At 37.5% G+C, this 17,897-nt stretch overlaps 2 protein-coding genes across 8 annotated transcripts; one reads left to right on the top strand and one right to left on the bottom strand.

Annotated features, from left to right (window-relative positions):
• Positions 1 to 1,254: 1,254 nt before the first annotated feature.
• LOC116245819 (peroxisome biogenesis protein 22) lies at positions 1,255 to 6,894 on the top strand. 2 transcript variants are annotated; one of them, XM_031617386.2, is made up of 9 exons: positions 1,259 to 1,592; positions 2,615 to 2,848; positions 2,970 to 3,017; positions 3,551 to 3,607; positions 3,689 to 3,790; positions 4,690 to 4,755; positions 5,527 to 5,628; positions 6,238 to 6,365; positions 6,447 to 6,894. In XM_031617386.2, the coding sequence occupies exons 1-8, from the start codon at positions 1,482 to 1,484 to the stop codon at positions 6,349 to 6,351; spliced, it is 834 nt and encodes a 277-aa protein (XP_031473246.1). In that variant the 5' UTR covers positions 1,259 to 1,481; the 3' UTR covers positions 6,352 to 6,365; positions 6,447 to 6,894. The 2 variants fall into 2 exon arrangements, with proteins under 2 accessions (XP_031473247.1, XP_031473246.1); XM_031617387.2 differs by lacking the exon at positions 3,689 to 3,790 and having other exon boundaries at positions 1,255 to 1,592.
• Positions 6,895 to 8,142: 1,248 nt separating this feature from the next.
• LOC116246218 (histone-lysine N-methyltransferase ATXR2) lies at positions 8,143 to 17,239 on the bottom strand. Of its 6 annotated transcripts, XM_050075648.1 has the most exons (17): positions 17,088 to 17,213; positions 16,854 to 16,958; positions 16,249 to 16,324; positions 15,807 to 16,031; positions 15,191 to 15,276; positions 14,402 to 14,730; positions 13,381 to 13,499; positions 13,255 to 13,286; positions 12,912 to 13,063; positions 12,383 to 12,470; positions 10,964 to 11,012; positions 10,796 to 10,850; positions 10,584 to 10,653; positions 10,403 to 10,472; positions 9,120 to 9,196; positions 8,471 to 8,527; positions 8,143 to 8,362 (listed from the first exon to the last, which is right to left on the bottom strand). In XM_050075648.1, the coding sequence occupies exons 4-17, from the start codon at positions 15,823 to 15,825 to the stop codon at positions 8,258 to 8,260; spliced, it is 1,308 nt and encodes a 435-aa protein (XP_049931605.1). In that variant the 5' UTR covers positions 15,826 to 16,031; positions 16,249 to 16,324; positions 16,854 to 16,958; positions 17,088 to 17,213; the 3' UTR covers positions 8,143 to 8,257. The 6 variants fall into 6 exon arrangements, 4 of the variants coding, with proteins under 4 accessions (XP_049931605.1, XP_031473833.1, XP_031473835.1 ...); XM_031617973.2 differs by lacking the exon at positions 15,807 to 16,031 and having other exon boundaries at positions 16,854 to 16,919; positions 17,088 to 17,225; XM_031617975.2 differs by lacking the exon at positions 16,854 to 16,958 and having other exon boundaries at positions 17,088 to 17,124.
• Between the last annotated feature and the right edge of the window lie 658 nt (positions 17,240 to 17,897).

Here is a 17,897-nt window from a genome sequence, read left to right as displayed (position 1 = left end):
AATTGTCAGTTTTTAGAATCAAAATTGTCTTTTTCAAAATAACGATTTACATAGAGAAATTCAAACTTAAAAAGACTTGATTATCAAGCGCCATGTGAATGTCAGTTTATCAACAGGGACGAGCCGGGTCAGATTGGGTAATCTATATACTTTTAACAAGTTGGGTTCAACTCATTCAATTAAGAGGGGCTTGAGTTAAAGCCAGGCTTGGTCTGTCCCCGTCCAGGTTGGGCCAGGTTTGTGACAAATCAAGCTCAGTTCGAACTCAGCCCATGTGCAGCCTTATGGGAGCGCAGAAACACTAACACAGTGTTCCACGAATCTGTTTCAGAAGATTGGGGCAAAAACTTATGGAACAACATTGTGTTCTAATATATTCTACTTAAATATTATATTTGAGACAGATTCACTGTGTTAGTGTTTTTTTGGTTACCAAATACCCCCTAACAATGTTGATATTGAAGGTGAAAGTACTCGGCTACTCGATCGCCATTGTAGGGTTAAACTAGGATGCATCAAACTTTTCCTGCCTCCCAGCAAAGTAAAGTAAACTTGCAGAATGAAAAGCCCCATTTAGTTTTTGATTGATATGTATGCTGCCTTTTCTGTCCAATCGTTCACGTGCGATTTTCATTTTAAAGCGTAGCATTTTCTTCCCCGCTTGGAGAACTGCGGTAAACGGTTCTCATGCCTTTGCAAATTCATTTCAAACGAGACATTTGAATTTATGAAAATTTAAGATATGCGTCTCCTTAAAAATCCTGGGCCCCAACTTCTTAGGCTTGAAAAGGTCTTCATCAGAGAGAGTGGTTTATCTGCTATCCACCTAAAAATGATAATTAGACTATAAGCACACAATTGTGTTGTCAAATCGACATTAATCAGCCACCCAAAAAAGTCCATTTAAGTCGCCCTGATTTGGCCAATCCAATTCGAATACTCGAAATTTAACTTGCACTTTCTTTAGTTAGTGAAATGAATCGGCTGATTCAAATGGAAAACAGAAGAAAATAACGCAGCAGGTGCATTGATTCAGGTGTCTGCTGAAAATGGATCAGAGTGATGACAAAGAAAAAAAAAGAAAAGTACGGCAGTAGGTGCACAGGTTTAGGTCTGCAATAACTTTTCCGTTTTCCATTTCTTATTATTTAGTAATAGCTGTTCATTGTTTTCCATTGGATGGAGTCATTGAACCACATAAATCATCCTTATTTTTCGTATTTTTTTTCTACTTCCTGGGTTTTCAAAGGTTCGAACACTCCTTATTGCTATAAACATCAATTCTGGTTCTATTCAAACCGAGTCGAAAAGAAAAACGAAGGGCGAAAAGTAAAAGGCAAAGGTAGACGGTTCCGTCAGATTCAAGTCAAGTTGTTCTGAGTTTACTGTACCCGTCGAACTGGACCAACCGGGCAACTACCTTCTGCATCTGAGTCCATAGAAGCCAAGTTCTCCGTGCGGCTTGCCATTCCTACACCACCATGGCCGACTCTTCTTCCAAAGAAGAAGAACTGGCCCAGATGGTAAAGAAGATCGGCACCTATCTAACACTCAAGATGTCAAGCCTCCTTCGCGTCTCTGCACATGACTGGGTACCCCACAATGTCTTTCCTGCTTCCTTTTCTCTTTTCTTTGTTTCCGCTTCTTTACAAAATTTTTCCCCGCTGATTATTGATCACGAAGCTCTGTTCACAAATTTGTATCCATGATTGGTTTGGTTTTTGCAAGTGGTCAAGAACATAGAATACGGACCTTCCAAAGGAACCATTTATTGAAGCCCCAATTGTTTAGTTGGGACTGATAAAGTTATGCTGGTGGTTGGCGCTTGCTACCACAATTCGCTAGGTTTCTCAATGGATTTAATGTTGTATTGGGATAGGAATTCAATATTGGTTTGCATCTTATGCAAGAAGATCAATTGTGCGCCTGTGTGCTGATCTTTTCTCATTCGAAATGGAGTCCGTATCCGTATACCATGTAGACATTTTTGTCCTGCCCCCTTGTTCAGTATTTGCATACTTAGTTGCTTGATTAACTATTGAAGCATTAAACGATCCATCTTTCAGAACCTGGATTAGGCAGCGTTACACGTGCCCGTACCGTGTGTCTGAGTTGAACCCCTTGATGAATTTGCAATTCCTCGTTCTGGGCCCTTTTTCCTCAGTTTTGAGAGGCTTTTGTCTTGAATCTGTTTACAAGTCCATCCATATGATTGTAAATGCCGACACTTCTTCAAATCGGCAATGTTTCTTGGCTGTGGCAACAACCATTCCTCTAACATGACACCTCTGAATGTTATCTAACTTAGGGAGAACGTGGCTGTCTATTTAGGGACTCCTTTTGCGTCTGATAAATCAGTTGGGATCGATGATACAAACCCTATTATCTCATTAAGCGGCTCAGTATGATGGAACTGGATTTTATTTTCTAAAGAACCATGGATCTATACTGCAGTCGGATAAATGTGGCCTGAAAATATCGAAGTGTTAATATCCACTAAAAGACTTTCGGTGCAGTAGTGAAGAAGCTGCATGGAGATTGACCCATCAAATATTTTTGAGAAATTGGGTAGTCTTGGCAAGAGCTTTTCTCATTTTTACTTTGTGTGCTTCAGAGTGCTCATTCCATTGGAGCTATTGTCGGTTTAGCTGTAACTGTGGTCTTTATGTGGAAATTATTGAGGACCCCCAGTGGACAACACAGAGGGCGACACCATCTACAAGGTTCTATGTCAGGTACTGCTGGAGTTGGCCCATCAAATGAGTCAATACTGACATCCAGGTTAACCTCATCTTTGGATAACCCAGAGACACAGGATGCAATAAGTGACTTCTTTCAACCAGCAAAGGTACAAAATTGTGTCCAATACTTTGTAGTCCCTAAAGAGAATAAAAAGATGAACTATTTACAAGTTTATGATTCATGAGGCCATGGTATGTCATTGACATTTTCCTCATTTTCATTGACAGTTAACTCTTGGGCATATAGTGAGGCAAAGACTAAGTGAAGGTAGAAAGGTATCATGAGAACTGTTGCTTATAGACGGTAGTGGGTCTGATCTCCGAATGCTTCTGTATTTATTTGCATGTATTGGATATAGAAACCATAATGTAAGCTGATTAAGAAATCAGATCAACTTAATCACTTAATCCATGAAAAATTGTCTCCAATACTCATATTGCTTGATGGGGCCCTTTTCTGCTAAAGGTACATAAAGTGTATAATGCACTACTAGCTTAACCAAGTCATGTTAGTTCTTCCCTTGAATTTTCTTATTCTCTTTTACTTGCGACACCCTTTTCAGTGAAGAAGAGCTCGAATGACCTGTTTGTCACACACTTGGTTTGTGTCCAGTCACTTTGTCTGGACTCTGAATGCCAATAATCCTTGGTGCTTGTCAGGTTCTCGAGTCATGTTATGCATGTTTTACTTGTTACAGAAAAGCTTCAGAATTTGTGCAGAGGAGTAGTTAAACTTTTGGTACCGAATATATGAACAATTGCTGTATTCCTATTTTTCTCACCCCATCTCCTGTTCTTTTCCCATGCAGGTCACATGCCGATTACTTGGTGTGGTGCTTGAGGAGAATGATCCAGAAGAGCTCCAGGTCTGCTGGAGGGTCTTGTTCTTGTAATTCGCATATTTAGCACAATGTGAGAATGACCTTTTGTTAATAATTCATGAGCAGATACATGCAACAATCAGGAAATCTGTTTTGGAAGTGTTGGTTGAAGTTGCCAAAATCTGTGATCTGTATCTTATGGAGAGAATTGTGGATGATGAAAGTGGGGTGCGTGAAATTCATTGTTATTCTGATTATTTAGCTTTTTTTTGTGTGCACATGATCATTTTTGAACTTATTATATTGACAGTGTTTCATTATTAACATTTTATTCTTCTTTGTGATTCTCTTATTTTTATGGTACACTTGAGCAGAAACTAAGCTCTTTTTTCTTCAGAAACTTGGCTACATGCTTTGAATGTCTAATGACTTGGGATCATGTCTAGTTTTGTTGTGCTTAATGATGTGTTGCATTTTAATTTTGCGCAATTTGTGTTATTTGTTTGCTTGTTATCATTGTAAATATGGAAAATTTTTAGGTATTTTATTTTTGAAGCAATGTTTAGACATTCTGAAGAAGAGGTGCCAAACAAAGTGAAACTGACTTGAAGTGACAAAACAACTTCCCTTGCAAGTTTACAGCCTTCATTGTAGATTTCTTGATATAAATAGCTTATTTGTTGGGTAAAAGTAATCAATTTGCAAGCATTCAGCATGCCAGCTCCAAGTGTTGTATTGGGAGAAGACTGTTGTATGATTAGCTTGATGGTTCCCTGTTATGTTGATTTGAAGCCTTTCACATTTTGTTGTTCCTATTTGGTCTGCAATCCCTAATATTTGCTTAATGGAGCTCTCAAGTACCATTCTTTTGAACCTTCTATGCTTATTGGTGAAGGGCAAGCGGCTATGAGCAATATTGTCCTACAATATTAGAGTTCCCATTCCTAGTAGGCTAGTACTTTAGATGAATTAAATACGTATACATTTATCTTTGTATATTGCTACCTCATCTTTTGACACTTATAGTGACACTTCTTCTGTATGGCATCAGAACAATCTGAATTGCAGGCTTTCTGATTGTCGTAACAACTTGATATAGCTCTATTTCTATTTAAATTAATTTGCAGGAAAGAGTTCTCAAGGCTTTGGAGGATGCTGGTGCTTTTGGTTCTGGGGGACTGATCAAAGATAAGGTATAAATTAGATGACATTTGTAATCTCAAGATTGGAGGAAAGTATTCTAGCTACTTCAGGATGTCAGCTTGTTAGACATTTTAATTTCTCTGGATTGAGGTTTGCGTTCTTGATTTTCTTAGAACCGTTAAACAAATTGCTCATTTGGTTTATGCTTGTTTCTCTTTCTGCAAATCAGTTTTCTTGATTTCTTAACTAATCCATTTATGGCTGAAAAATAGAACGCCTGTTCTGTTTGTCAGTTTGAAGTGTTTAGGCAATAGATGAGTGTGACTCTTAATTCCTGATTTAGGATGACATAGGAATTATCTGCCTTCCAGATATGTTGGAACTGGCAACTTAGCTTAGCATGCCATTTATAACATCAAGAATGTATTCCTGACATTTGTAACATCCAAAGCTTCTTCCTAAGAAGTATGTCGAGTTTCCTTGTAGTGGTATTGCATTAGTAAGAGTGTTTGATGCATGTGTTCCCCCTACTTTTCCTTTGGATAAGATTTTTGATCCAATTGAGTTGCAGATAACCTAAGTTACTGCCTTTTATAAACTACTCCTGCTTATGTCATTTCATTACTAATACATCATATATACATTCTCAATAAGGTGAGCAGATTGTGTCCTCAATATATAGTTGCATCAGCATGTATGCCGCCTTCTTCATGTAATAAGTTTGTTCACTTTGTAATTTTTATGCTCTATTACTTTTATATCTGGATTCCTTCAGTTTTCACCTAGCAATTCTGTAATATATTGTCCTCAAATCCCTACAGGTTCTATTCTGTAGCACAGAAAATGGAAGGACATCTTTTGTTCGCCAACTTGAACCGGACTGGCATATCGACTCAAATCTTGATATTATCTCCCAGTTGGCTGTATGTATATTGTTCTTCATATGCTCAAGCCATTAGCTAATTTGAAACATGAATTGGTAGTTAATGTTAGCAGACAGGTTAGCACGTGTAGCAATTGTGAAGGATTCACTTGGTTTTCTTACTGAGTGTATTTTAGTTTAAAAAAGAGGAAGATTCTTTAGAGAACTGATACATGACATACACGTAAAAAGATTTGCACTACTTGTAAAACATGTTCTGGACTTCTACTGATGCCCCTTTTCCTGTTGCTTTACTTTTGTAATTTGTTATTCTTATGTCCTTTTTTTTTCACTTCTTATTCTTTTCACATTTACTTCTAATTTGTTAACTCTAATTGTTGAAGAGTTTGTACTTGTGGCATCCAACATCCATGCATGATACTGTTTGTGCTATTCAATTCTTTAATGACTTCAAGTCAACAAAAAATGGCATTAGATGGTTTTATTTTTTATTGATGCCTGTATGTGTTCATGTAACGATGTCCTATTCGAATATCATCTTTATCAGATTATCTTACCATTGCCATTACTTGTTTCTTGCTATCTTTTTGTGTTTATATTTATTACAAATTATATTAATAATTGTCATTTTTTTATATTATGAGTTAAGCGTTTCATCAGATATGAGCTTTTCATCTCTCCATCTGGGGCTGCACATATAGCTCCTAACGTGTTTACCTCAGTGAGCTTGGAGCAATTTTTTGGCTCTCCAAGAAGAAATTAACTCATAGATACCCGGTAATTTTCACTTGTTTGGGTTTTTATGCAAGGGCTGTTTTCATTCTGAAATGTGCCAATTGTGAGTTTCTGTGATAACAGAATTGAAGATGTCTACAACTGCATGGAGCTTCAGAAAGAAAGGATGCACACAACCATGTCGTGAGAAATTTTCACATCAACAGCATTTGTCATGATAAGTTTTCAAGGTCTTGAATATGGAGTTGATAAACTGATTTGACTAAGGATTATTCTTGAAGCTGGTCTTGCGCACTCTTTCAGGACTGTGAGAATTGGCAAAGCGTAGTGGTTGTATTATTTTTTTTTCTACTTTTCTCGCTTCTGGTTGCTGTTGAACCTTAATTCTCGGAGAAAACTTGATAAACAAACACATTTTTGCATTTTTTGCAGCATGTAATATGAAATTCAAATATACTTATGTGAATATCGTAGATCTGACCTGAAGAGAAGCATGTAGCTTCATGTTCCAGTAATCCTTTACTATTAACATTATTTATAGTTATCTACTCTGCAGTTAATGTTTTCTTTATATTCTCATTTTAAATTATAATTACGTTTCTAGATAGACTGAGAGTCTTGTTTCTTGATTGGGTCCGTCCTCTGCAGAAATGATAAACCAGATCTTGTTTTCCACAAAATTGTTTTTGGTTTGGTCTCAATTGCAAAAGCGTTGATGGTAGCATGTATGGGATCTAAATTAAGAAAAGAAAATGTGGTCAATTCATCTGAAAGTAGGCACTTAACATGGGCCATGTGCAAACTTTTAGATTTAGTTTCCTGCCATTAGGTAGGACAACGAATTGTAACTGAGACTAAGCAGCTCACAATTAATATCATACCTCTTATATGGGCCCCCTCCCCCAACTAGACCTGCCGAACCGCACTAGATCCTCCCTTTCCTTCAGGTTGATTTGTCTAAACCAGTTTCTGTATATGTTACTTCGTTGTTGGCTTGCGTGGAAGTTATTCTATAAGTCACATGTTGGTGGCCAACAATACATGATTAACAGTCTGTACGGGAAACAGGTATAGTTAATCACGCTGCATCTGTTGCTCCAGATTATAATCAGAATGACTTACTAGTGGGTTTACTTGGTTTGGTCCTTGGTCGTGTAATTATAGAGGGAAAAAAAAAATGCGCTGCTGTCGGTCCTTCATTATCGCGACAAAGCCTCAATGCCCGCTATCTTCTCGCCCTCCATCTGTCTTTATATATATATATATATATATATATATATATATATGAGGAGCTTGTAAGAACGGAACTACTTGACGGATCGCCTTCAGCCTAGGTCACGTGCTGGTCCAGACTAGCTACGCCTACCCAAGGTAGAGGGAGTAAGAGGGAGCCATCACCATTGACATCAACAACCGATCTAGATCGGCCCTAAGTAGCCACAGTTATGCAGATCTGAGCTAGTCGGATGCTAGAGATATACATGTGGAATCTGAATCTGCAAACTATATGTCGATCTAACCTAATTAGGTGATACGACCAGCCTTACAGGAGGTTAAAAGGCTATTGCTTTTGCTGTTAATTCCGAAAGCCCAGGCAATCACTGCAGTCACATGCTCCAACTATGCCGATGGATTACATATTCCACTTCAGTGCCAGAGAAACTTCATCTTCAGCCTATGGACTCACAAGAATTTCTCAAGTTTACATAAAGGGCTGAGACTAACATTGCATCATTATGACCCTTGCATGTTGCCTTGCACGTGAAAACATCACAGTATCACAGAAAATTTCACACGATTCGGTAATTTCAAAACCAGGTGAACCTCAATGTCCTTTTCAATTGGCAAAATGAATATAGGATTCTGAACTCATTAATGCTAGTGAATCTTATAGTATTCTCACAAAAATCAATCAGGAACAATGAAGATGGTCACTATTCTTCGAGGCACTTAGGACAGTTGCACTGGAACCCGTAGTCAGCAAGTGATGCCTGCCTGTCCTCACATGGAAGGTCTTCATCAATATATGAGATGGTAACCTGCTAGGAATTCAGAATTGGAAAATTACAGCCACCGGAAGCACATGCATGAATTACACTTCAAACGTTGTGACCATACATAATAACAAAAGGTTGAAGATTAAGTACCTCTTCACCTCTCGATATGGGTCTTAGTGCAATTATTGTTGCTTGACCATCCCTATCCTGCAGTTGCAATAACTTTGTTTTATTACCTGCTACTAGACGAATAAAGGGAATAGCATTTTGGCAAAGACTCAAGCATTTATGCTGGACCATGAAATTATGTGTAACCAAACCCCCATCTATCTGGCTTTAATCGTCAAGGTCCTGAAAGGGGATCTGATAGTTGGAAAATCCTGCTTATTCTAGCCAGTTCCTAAATTTGATGATCATATGAACTTCAACTGCTTGTACACACATCAAGACCATTGTTGTTTGCTTTAACGGGATAATCATTTTTTATACTAAATGGGTTTCCAATAGAAAAATTTACCCTGAATGGATTTGGATCTAGTTCAAATCTCTAAATTTCTATCACAATTTACTACCAAAAGGTATCTCAGACATTTCATGTTAGCATGTGAACCTGCTAGCACTCATCAATGCCATCAGCCAACCAGAACCAGACTGTCTCCTTCGATATAACAGTAAGCATATGATTCCAACATTAAATTCAGGTGAGCAAAATTACATTAGGAAAGAAGAAAGATATCTACAACAAGTTGATAGTTGATAATTCTAAAGCTTCAGTAGTGAACAATATCTACTGCATTACCTCATCTCTTTTGAAAGCCTTCGTATTTGGACAGCAAGAATGGTTCATGCAACTATGAATAGGAAAGAATGCTGTTCCTGAAAAATAACACGAAAACAGATGCTGTGTGTCCATACCGATAAAGGCTTCCCTAAGTCAGGAAAGAAATTTGTCTTGAAGAAGGTAGGGAGTTTTCTCATGATAAGCATACAAGGTATTATAATACAAGTACCAAAAAAACTACCGTTATTCTATGAAGTTTCTCGCAACTGAGTTTTGTGCATCCATCACAACATGGTCAGTATAAAACCACAAGGTCAGGGAATCTATGTTGTGATATATGGTCTTCTGACATGATAACAGGTTCTGAAACATGACAGTAGAAGAACTTAAAACTAAAGGGTTCCCTGTTATCTAATCTGAGATTCAAATTAGAAGCATAAATTCAGTAATAAATTCTAACGGTTCTTGAATAACTCCAAGATAGAGTCAAGCTACAATTTCTGTTATGCAAAAATTTAGTATGATTATTATTCCTTAAGAGACAAGCGATACAAATGTATCACTTGTATCTAGCATATTTTTTTGAACTTAGAAACAAGGGTAGAAAGCTCCATACTCCTTTCTCTGAGCTCTCCAAATTTGATTTCTTGAATTGGAAAGCAATAAAGTGAATATTTGCTATCCAGAGAACTTAGTTATCTAATACAACATTTGCCGATGGAGAGTATTTAATCTTTCTGAACAGTTCTCTAACATGCAAATTGTCAGAAATAGAATTGTATTGCTTGCGGATGAAAAATTCTCCTTTTAACTGGAAATTTGTTCCTAAAAGCTCCATGCTTCTCCTTCTGAGCTCTCCAAATTTGATTTCTTGAAGTGAAAAGCAATAAAGTGAATACTTGTTATTCAGAGAACTCAGTTATCTAATACCACATTAGCTGATGGAGAGTATTCAAACTTTCTAAACAGTTCTCTAACACGTAAAGTGTCCAATTTGAACTCCCACTTTAGACATATTAAGTTGGGAAAGTCTCTGACATACAATATTCGTTTGAAATTTTACAGCCATTGATGAGGTAGTCACCGGTAGTCATACAACTAACAGCTATTTGGAGCCACTGCCTCAAATAAAACAGAGGGAAAAAAATAAACTCCTGAAGATTGAAACAGATCATAGGACAGAGAGTTCCTATGTTTTAATTCCTTCAAACAATACTAGTGCTTTTTAAAATTCTTGCTTAGTTGACAAACTGATGAAAGCAAACTAAATTAGACAAAACAAAGAAGCTAGAAGTCTCTACCTTCACAAGAAACTGCATAATCATCGCCAAGAGTATCTAAGAGAGGTCGTGTGAATTTGTCAGCTTCTTCCTGAAATAGATGTGCGACTTTGATGTTCAGCTGCACTAGTACATGTGGTCTTCATTTGAAAAAAGGGCACATAAATTCAACCTACAACCTATGTGTTGTATTTTATCTAACCATTTCAAGGGGTGGAAGGTCACTGATATGGATAAAATAGTCTTCCACAGGAGATGCAACAACCAAGTCTCTGAAGAAGTGCAATCAAGGTTACTTTGAACCAGACCATAAATCACCTGCTAAATTTCCTATTGCACCCTAATGTCAGAAGTGCCTTACTAACTAGCCAAAGGAAACAAGACAAATTTCCTCTAAAAGGTAACAGAACTTACAGATTGTTTAGCTCGAACATGCCAATGATATGCCCATATATTTCCAGAGAAAATACTGATCAAACATTAAGGAGCCAAATATGGAGGAAGTGCATGACAATGAATAAAATGTCATTTACTTGAAAGAGAATGCAGGCCTGATGAAGAAACACAACTCTGAGTGGATACAAGGTGCACATTCCTCCGTAAATATTGCTGCTTTCAGAAGCTGCAATGACTGAAATATTCAAACCATAAGTTTAAAGAGGATTCCAAGAGAGAAACTGCTAATTTACAGTTTAACTCATCAACAAAATTCATGTCAAAATGAGAATGTCAAAATGAGAATGTAAAAGCATACTACACTAAAAACCAACATCATGCAGATAAGTTCCTAGAACAAGGTGGAACAATCTTAGGCACCATTAGGAGGAAAAAACAAAGAAAATAATTACAAACAAAAGATACAATTCAGACTTGAAATAGAGCAGAAAAAAAGTAGACATGCAAGGGTTTAAACATGTTTCTTCCATTTACATTTTTTTCATTGCATGTTAAGATGGTCTGCCATTGTGTCTTGGTTCATTTTTCCCAGAGACCACCTTTGCATGAGGTCCGGAGTATGATGGTCAGAAGGAAAAAGAAAAGAATATATTAAAGTATGTCTACAGTGCTAAATCTCAGGTAAAATTCATCACTACTTGTTTCGTGCATGGTCTTTATTTTGGAAAATGCTGCCAGAAACAAAACCCAATGCTTGTCTGACCTACTTGATTTTGAATAAAAGCTGCGATAGCCAAAGTCTGCTGCTACTGTTGTATTTTTTTCTCCAATTAAATGACAGCTTAAACCTGTTAAACTAAAACGATCGGAAGGCTGTACCCACTTTTTAGGCCGCAGCAACTAATCAAGATAGTAAAAATGTAGACCTTCCCTAAACCTTCCCAATAACATCATTCAGTTTTGAACTTTCTTAATTAAGAAAAATCCAGCAACCTGCATGAGGATATAACAGCTTATGAAGTTTTAATTTGTCGAGGCATGCAAAACATGCCCTTACCTCCAGCATCTCTAGTGATTTCATGGAAAACCCTGTTAGTTAGGACACCTCTCTCTCTCTCCACACCAAACCCAGACACGACCACACCCCACCACCACCTCCCCCCCCACCCCCCCTCTTCAAACAACCTATTCCTTTTAAACTTCTTACATCACACTGTGTGCACTAGCAAATATATATAATGGTAATCAATCAATCAAGCTATATCAATGCCCCTAAGAGGGTTGGAATGAAAATCCATGGATTATGTAGAAGTGTTAGAAGAAGTTATGGTTTTATTCTTAAAAAAAATCTAAATCATAATTCTTCTCTTTGGTCCTACTCAAGTAGTTATTCCACCAATAAAGAAGTTGGTCTCCTATACAGAAACCAGAAACATATTTGAACAGTAAATTTGCTACATAGCTATGCAATTCTTATGGATTTAAGTTCAAATGGCAGTGACAGTCCAAGAAAGTAAATTGCAAAAGCATGCAATTTATGTATATTACTTGTATATCCAAAGAAAACAACTGGAGATGAAGATCATGCAGAAATACTTTGATTACCTTAAATGCTAGGTCTTTCATCTGCATTCTGAAGGAAGTTTCCTCAGAACATTCAACATCATCTGGCAGAGCCACACAATCCCACCATCTACAGACAATAAAACATGAGAAAGGTGCATGTGTATTTGGACATGGTAAAATAAATATTTTAGATTTAAAATCTTTCATCAGTTTCACAATAAACAAAGAGGGAATTTGTCGTATGTGATTCTTTAATGTGAAAGCTAAACAAACTTGCATGTTAATCTCACCCATTGACCAACAATATAAAGTATAAACATTAAATATGGCTTACACACACATAGAAGTCAGTGTGTGTGCCTATAAACTCCAAATAAAATGATCAAATAACAAAAATCAGCATACATTTCTACTACCTCCATTCTATGTGGTACCATTCCCTTTTGTCCTTTTTAAGCAAAATATATGTACAACCTCCCCAGAAAAACTTGCGAAGTTTCTTTCCAACCAATGCTTAGCTAAATGAGTTAGGATTCTGTAGCTTGATTGCTAGTGGATAGCAACCTACCTTTGTTTATACCCCATGGAGAAAGGCTTCCAAGCCTCCAGAAGAAAAGGAAAGTTGGGGCCGCTTATCTCACTTGTCTTCATTTTCTTCTTTTGGCATTCATGATTAGCTGTTTTCAAATTTTGGTATTTTAGAATAGTAGATGAGATTACCTGCAGCATAAATTATAAAAGCATCATAATCTTCCTTAAGAATCACCGTGGTAAGATAAGTACATTCAGTTGAAGCACTTATTTAGGATATCCAACATATTTGCTCAAAACAACTCATCCATCATCAATCATCATTCATCAAGAATACTGAGTAAGACTAATAATAGCCAGAGGAATAAACATGAGCATACCTTGGCTGCAAGGATGAAAATATCATTCGTTTCTACACAGAAAAGGGTGTCTAAATTAGAAATGGAATGCTGAGGACAGCAAGGAGTTGTAAAGGATTAAAGGGCTGATGAGTGATGACCAAATACCAGCAGCATGTTCATAGAACCTAGCAAGTGCTTCTCGGCATGTTCCACTTCCACCTGATTCCTTCCCAACGCATAATAAAGAATGACATGATTCCCAGTCAGCCTCTGCACACGACTTGCTATAACACAGGATATCAGATCACTACGAGCCAGAATCATACAACCAATGAGATGTTGGACATAGTAGTACCTAATAACTGCAGTAAATGAGTTATGACAAACTTAAATAGAAAATAGGGGTCAAAGATTTTCTAGATTATAGGTAACACAAACTAAGCAATTGAAAAGTCAATCAAGCTTCAGAAAAGGGTACTATGGGACACACTCAACCATGTTTCAAAAGTAGAACAAACGGAACAAATAAGAATGAACTTCACTAAGTAAACAGTTCTAGTGACTGAAAAATAATGGCAATCTAGCTATTTTATCAACAATAGAAAACGGAATGCTGGAAAAACAGTACCAACAATAAGCAGTCCAAAACTTCAAAGATTAAGATCAGATAGAGGAGCTCCTATGGCGTTCATTTAATGGTCATGGATACAAGGATGGACAGATGGAGTTGTTCAAGGCATTATGAATTGCATGCATTAATGATTGGAAACCTGGGTCAAGTTTGAAGCCATAGATAATATCATCCCAAAATTGCCAAATGTTTGTTTGCATATACTGTGGCTTTTATTCAAACAAAGGGAGCACCAGACAATACATTTTTGTCCTTGGTAGTGTCCAACTTAGTAAAGAAGAGCTCTCCACGCAAACATGTCAGATAGGAATAGATGCAGGTTCAGGTGTAGGTTCCCATCAGTATTCAGTGCCAACATGGCAATGACTGAAGTATAACATGTGGCAGATCAGCCATCAGCCTATCCTATAATGCAAAAATAAAGTACATTGTTGGAATCACTACAGAGTAAAAGCTACAGTACATTATAAGAGTATAGGCAATTTGTGACAAAACAGAGAAAATAACATGATGAAAGCGAAAAAAGTGAAGCAAAAGGAAAATGAATTTCAATACCTGCAGTAGTATTCCTCTCTGCATCCTCCAATACAAGAAAAAACAGGAGGCAAAGGAAATTCTTTTGAGTATGGTAAAGTCAATCCACCATTCATCAAAGCGTCAACCATTCCTTCAGGAATGGCACCCTTTGAGGAGCCTGCAGTTTTTTGGACATGAACATCTGAGACATTACTTTCAGGCACTTTAGACTGCTTTGATGTATGCACATGATCCTTAAGGTCTTCAGTATCTCGATTCTTCAAACTTCTAAGATAGAGCCTTCTTCCAATTTGGAGCTCTATTGAGCCAATATAACAAAAACAGTGGCTACAGACAAATGCTTCAGCCTAGAAAATGAACCAAGAAGAAGTAAAACAAACAGGTGGTTTTCCATCCTGTGACCCGAATTTGAGGCTCATGCAATCTATTAGCTTATAAACAACAGAACAAAAAAAATAAATAAACAAATAAATAGTGTTACAAACTTTTTAACTAAGCAATCACACAATCAAAAGGAATAAATAACTAGTTATGTACAATAATGCGCTCTACAACTAGCACCTCTCCTTTTTTACAAGAAATATAGATTTGTCTTACTGATCAGTATGAAAAACAAAAGGTTCAGTGAGGTAAACTCACAAACTTGTCAAGGAAAAAATAAGAAGACTTCACAAGGTATAAGAAAGAGATTGTATAAGAAAGTCTCAAGAGAGAAATTTCACTTACATCACTAATTGCATGATAACAATTAAATGTGCATTAGAGGATGATATTAACCAGCAAACTCAAAAATGCATTTCATACTACCTTATTAGAGAAGTGCTGAGCACCGACCAACATTTGATCCTTCAAGACCAAATCTTCCTCCTCGAAATCCATGTTCGCATATACACCTGCAGTTTGTTCGTCCAATAAAACAACTTTCAAGCTTCAGTAATCATACAGCCAACTCATATGGGCAGAAAACAAAGATCGCGTCTTGGGCGATCATTTAATACCATTAAAGAAATAGAGTAACTCACCTTCTTAAACTAAATTTTATAAAAACCTAATATGTAAAAGATCATACAAGCAAGAGTAATGGTTTACCACTTTATCTAACGTCAATAGAATCAGCTTCTTTCCATATTACAGTTGTTTTATAAGTGTAATGCAGGTTTCGTAGATAGGAATCACTTTCACTGAAATGAATTCAAGAACGAGCAAAACACGGATGGCACACACACACACACAAAAATAGATCCAGCAAGCTGTGTGGTGTTAATGACATCAATCATGGTGGTTCTATCATAGCCACTTATGCATGATTAGCAGAAAGCTTCCCATGCCAAATACTTCCAAATATAAGTGATGACTTTATGTTATGTTGATTGTAACTATTCCAAAGTCTACGGGTACATTGCTTCCAGGCTTCCAGCCTTACCTATTACGTGGGTGGACATACGTTGAACATAGATCGCAAGGCTCCTGTATTGATGGTAGGTGCTGCTGTGATGACTCTGGCAAATGGAACCCTGCCAATCAAAGTGCTAGGCCAGTTTTATATTAATATCGCAACCTGTGGTTCATAGATGAAGGCCCAAGGCTTCATTGGCAGGACTGCGTTGATTTTGATGTAAACACAATTCTAGGCACCACGTCGGCTGACCTGTGGCCACATATTGGAAGGTACAGCAGGTATTTGATTAGCCAATCGAAGGACCACTCCAAGATTCTAAGCCTAGTCCACTCGCTCACTAAGCTGGCTCATCGTGGGTCAGGACGCTCAGAGCGCGCATGCCTGATGCATTATCCGTTCCCCGATTTTAACCAATCATCTAGTCGAGCCTTCAGTTATCTAGCATCCAAGAGTAAAACAAAAATACCTTTTCCTATTTCTCCGCTTTGCTTGATCTTAAGGCCATGACAATTTCTCGCAGCTAGGAGATGCTCAAAATAGTCCTACACCACCAAAAATCATACCATGCAATTAGAGTTCAGATACATAAGATGAGAACAGACGACCAAAAACAAACTTGACATTTGATTTGAACTCAACCCGATCAAAGGATCCAGGACAGCCAATGAAATATGTAATACTTGCACCAGTACGACTAATGTCGATAAAAGTTCCCCTAAGAATTAATGTGACTGACAAGTCTTGCAGAAAGTAATGGGATGAATGCCCTAGGCTTTCACGTCAAAGCAGCATGAAGTCACTAATGGTTCAGGGAACCATAACCCGAAGAGTATATTGATTTGTCGTTAGCACGCTCACAGAAAAAGAAAAGGAATTTACAGAAAATGATCAAGATAAGCCGGATGCAAGAGAAACTCAATCCTCTCATTTTGTACGTCGCTCAAAAAATTAAAAATGGCCCATTCTTCACGCCAGGAAAGCACTCCCACCATTTTTTGGGGGCCAAGATGAAGGAACCGCGAAAGGCATCTTAACACGCACACCATGAAAAACTTGAGCCAAAAGCCTAACCTGTTGTACAATGGTGGGGTGCTTTGAATTATGCCAACAATCCAGCGCAGTAGGACGGTGTGAGTACTTGTTTCATGATTCATGAAGAACAATGGAATATCTCAGCTTATCCCGAATATGGTATCAAGTGTTTTCAGTGAGAACAGTAGAACACCCGTCACTATGTTAATATGAGGGGCAAAGGAAGCAAGGGGAAGTGACAAAGACTGCAGAAACAGTAGAGGTGGAAGAGACCTGAATTTCTTGGGGAGACGGCGGTCGAAGAAGCGCAGCGATTTGTTCGGCGTACCGGACGTCCAGCGAGCACTGTATCTCCATTTCGCTTCACCGCTTCCCCAGTTGTTTCTGCGGAGGGACCGAGTCACCGAGACCGCGGAAGGATGCTCTTAGTCTTAGGTTGCACGCCGCACGGTCTTCCAAGTGTTCTGTCAGGCTCATTGTGGATTTGGACCCGGAAGATAGTCCAGTGCAAGCGATCAGGGCTCCGATATTGATCCGATTCACATTTTCATATCCAGATCAGATGGTCTACAAATGGTTTCAAACGGACTTTCTCAGATTTATAACCTGAATCATAGAGATTCAAGGAGAGGACGTTGGGGAAGAACAGTATCATATTTTTGGAACATAATTCTTATATCATACATTTTTAGAAACATCATATTCGTTTTATAAAAGGATTATAAATATTGTCCCTAAATTTGATAATCAAATATTATACATAATTACAGTATTCTTTTGAAACGAGAATAACACGAATTCATAGTGATATAGAGTAACTGATTAAAAGTTTACCTTTCTGTCAGTCGGTGTTCTCAACAACGAGGAAAACAATTTCTGCTCACCTACAGCATATGATATGATTGTGAAAAAAACGCGAAGAAATTGTTTCATTGTTTACAATATGAACCTTTGTTTTTGCTTATGGATTTCTGGTTAATTTTTTTGCTGTTGATTTGGCAAAAGAAAAACCTAACAATATCGTTTTCCAAATTCTGAATCCAAAACCAAATGAATGGACACTGTGGTGCATCAAGTCTAGTT

Source organism: Nymphaea colorata, chromosome 1 (genome assembly GCF_008831285.2).
Source record: "Nymphaea colorata isolate Beijing-Zhang1983 chromosome 1, ASM883128v2, whole genome shotgun sequence".
NCBI classification, from domain to species: Eukaryota; Viridiplantae; Streptophyta; class Magnoliopsida; order Nymphaeales; family Nymphaeaceae; genus Nymphaea; species Nymphaea colorata.
This window is presented reverse-complemented; position numbering and strand designations above follow the sequence as displayed.

Coding starts and splice junctions, on each gene's coding strand:
- LOC116245819 (XM_031617386.2), top strand. CDS start 1,482: ATGGCCGACTCTTCTTCCAAAGAAGAAGAACTGGCCCAGATGGTAAAG. Junction 3,791..4,689: donor TTGTGGATGATGAAAGTGGG/GTGCGTGAAATT, acceptor ATTAATTTGCAG/GAAAGAGTTCTCAAGGCTTT. Junction 4,756..5,526: donor GGGGACTGATCAAAGATAAG/GTATAAATTAGA, acceptor AAATCCCTACAG/GTTCTATTCTGTAGCACAGA.
- LOC116246218 (XM_031617973.2), bottom strand. CDS start 17,171: ATGGAGATACAGTGCTCGCTGGACGTCCGGTACGCCGAACAAATCGCT. Junction 14,731..15,190: donor CTCAGCACTTCTCTAATAAG/GTAGTATGAAAT, acceptor TTCATTTTCTAG/GCTGAAGCATTTGTCTGTAG. Junction 9,197..10,402: donor TTATGCAGTTTCTTGTGAAG/GTAGAGACTTCT, acceptor GTTATTTTTCAG/GAACAGCATTCTTTCCTATT.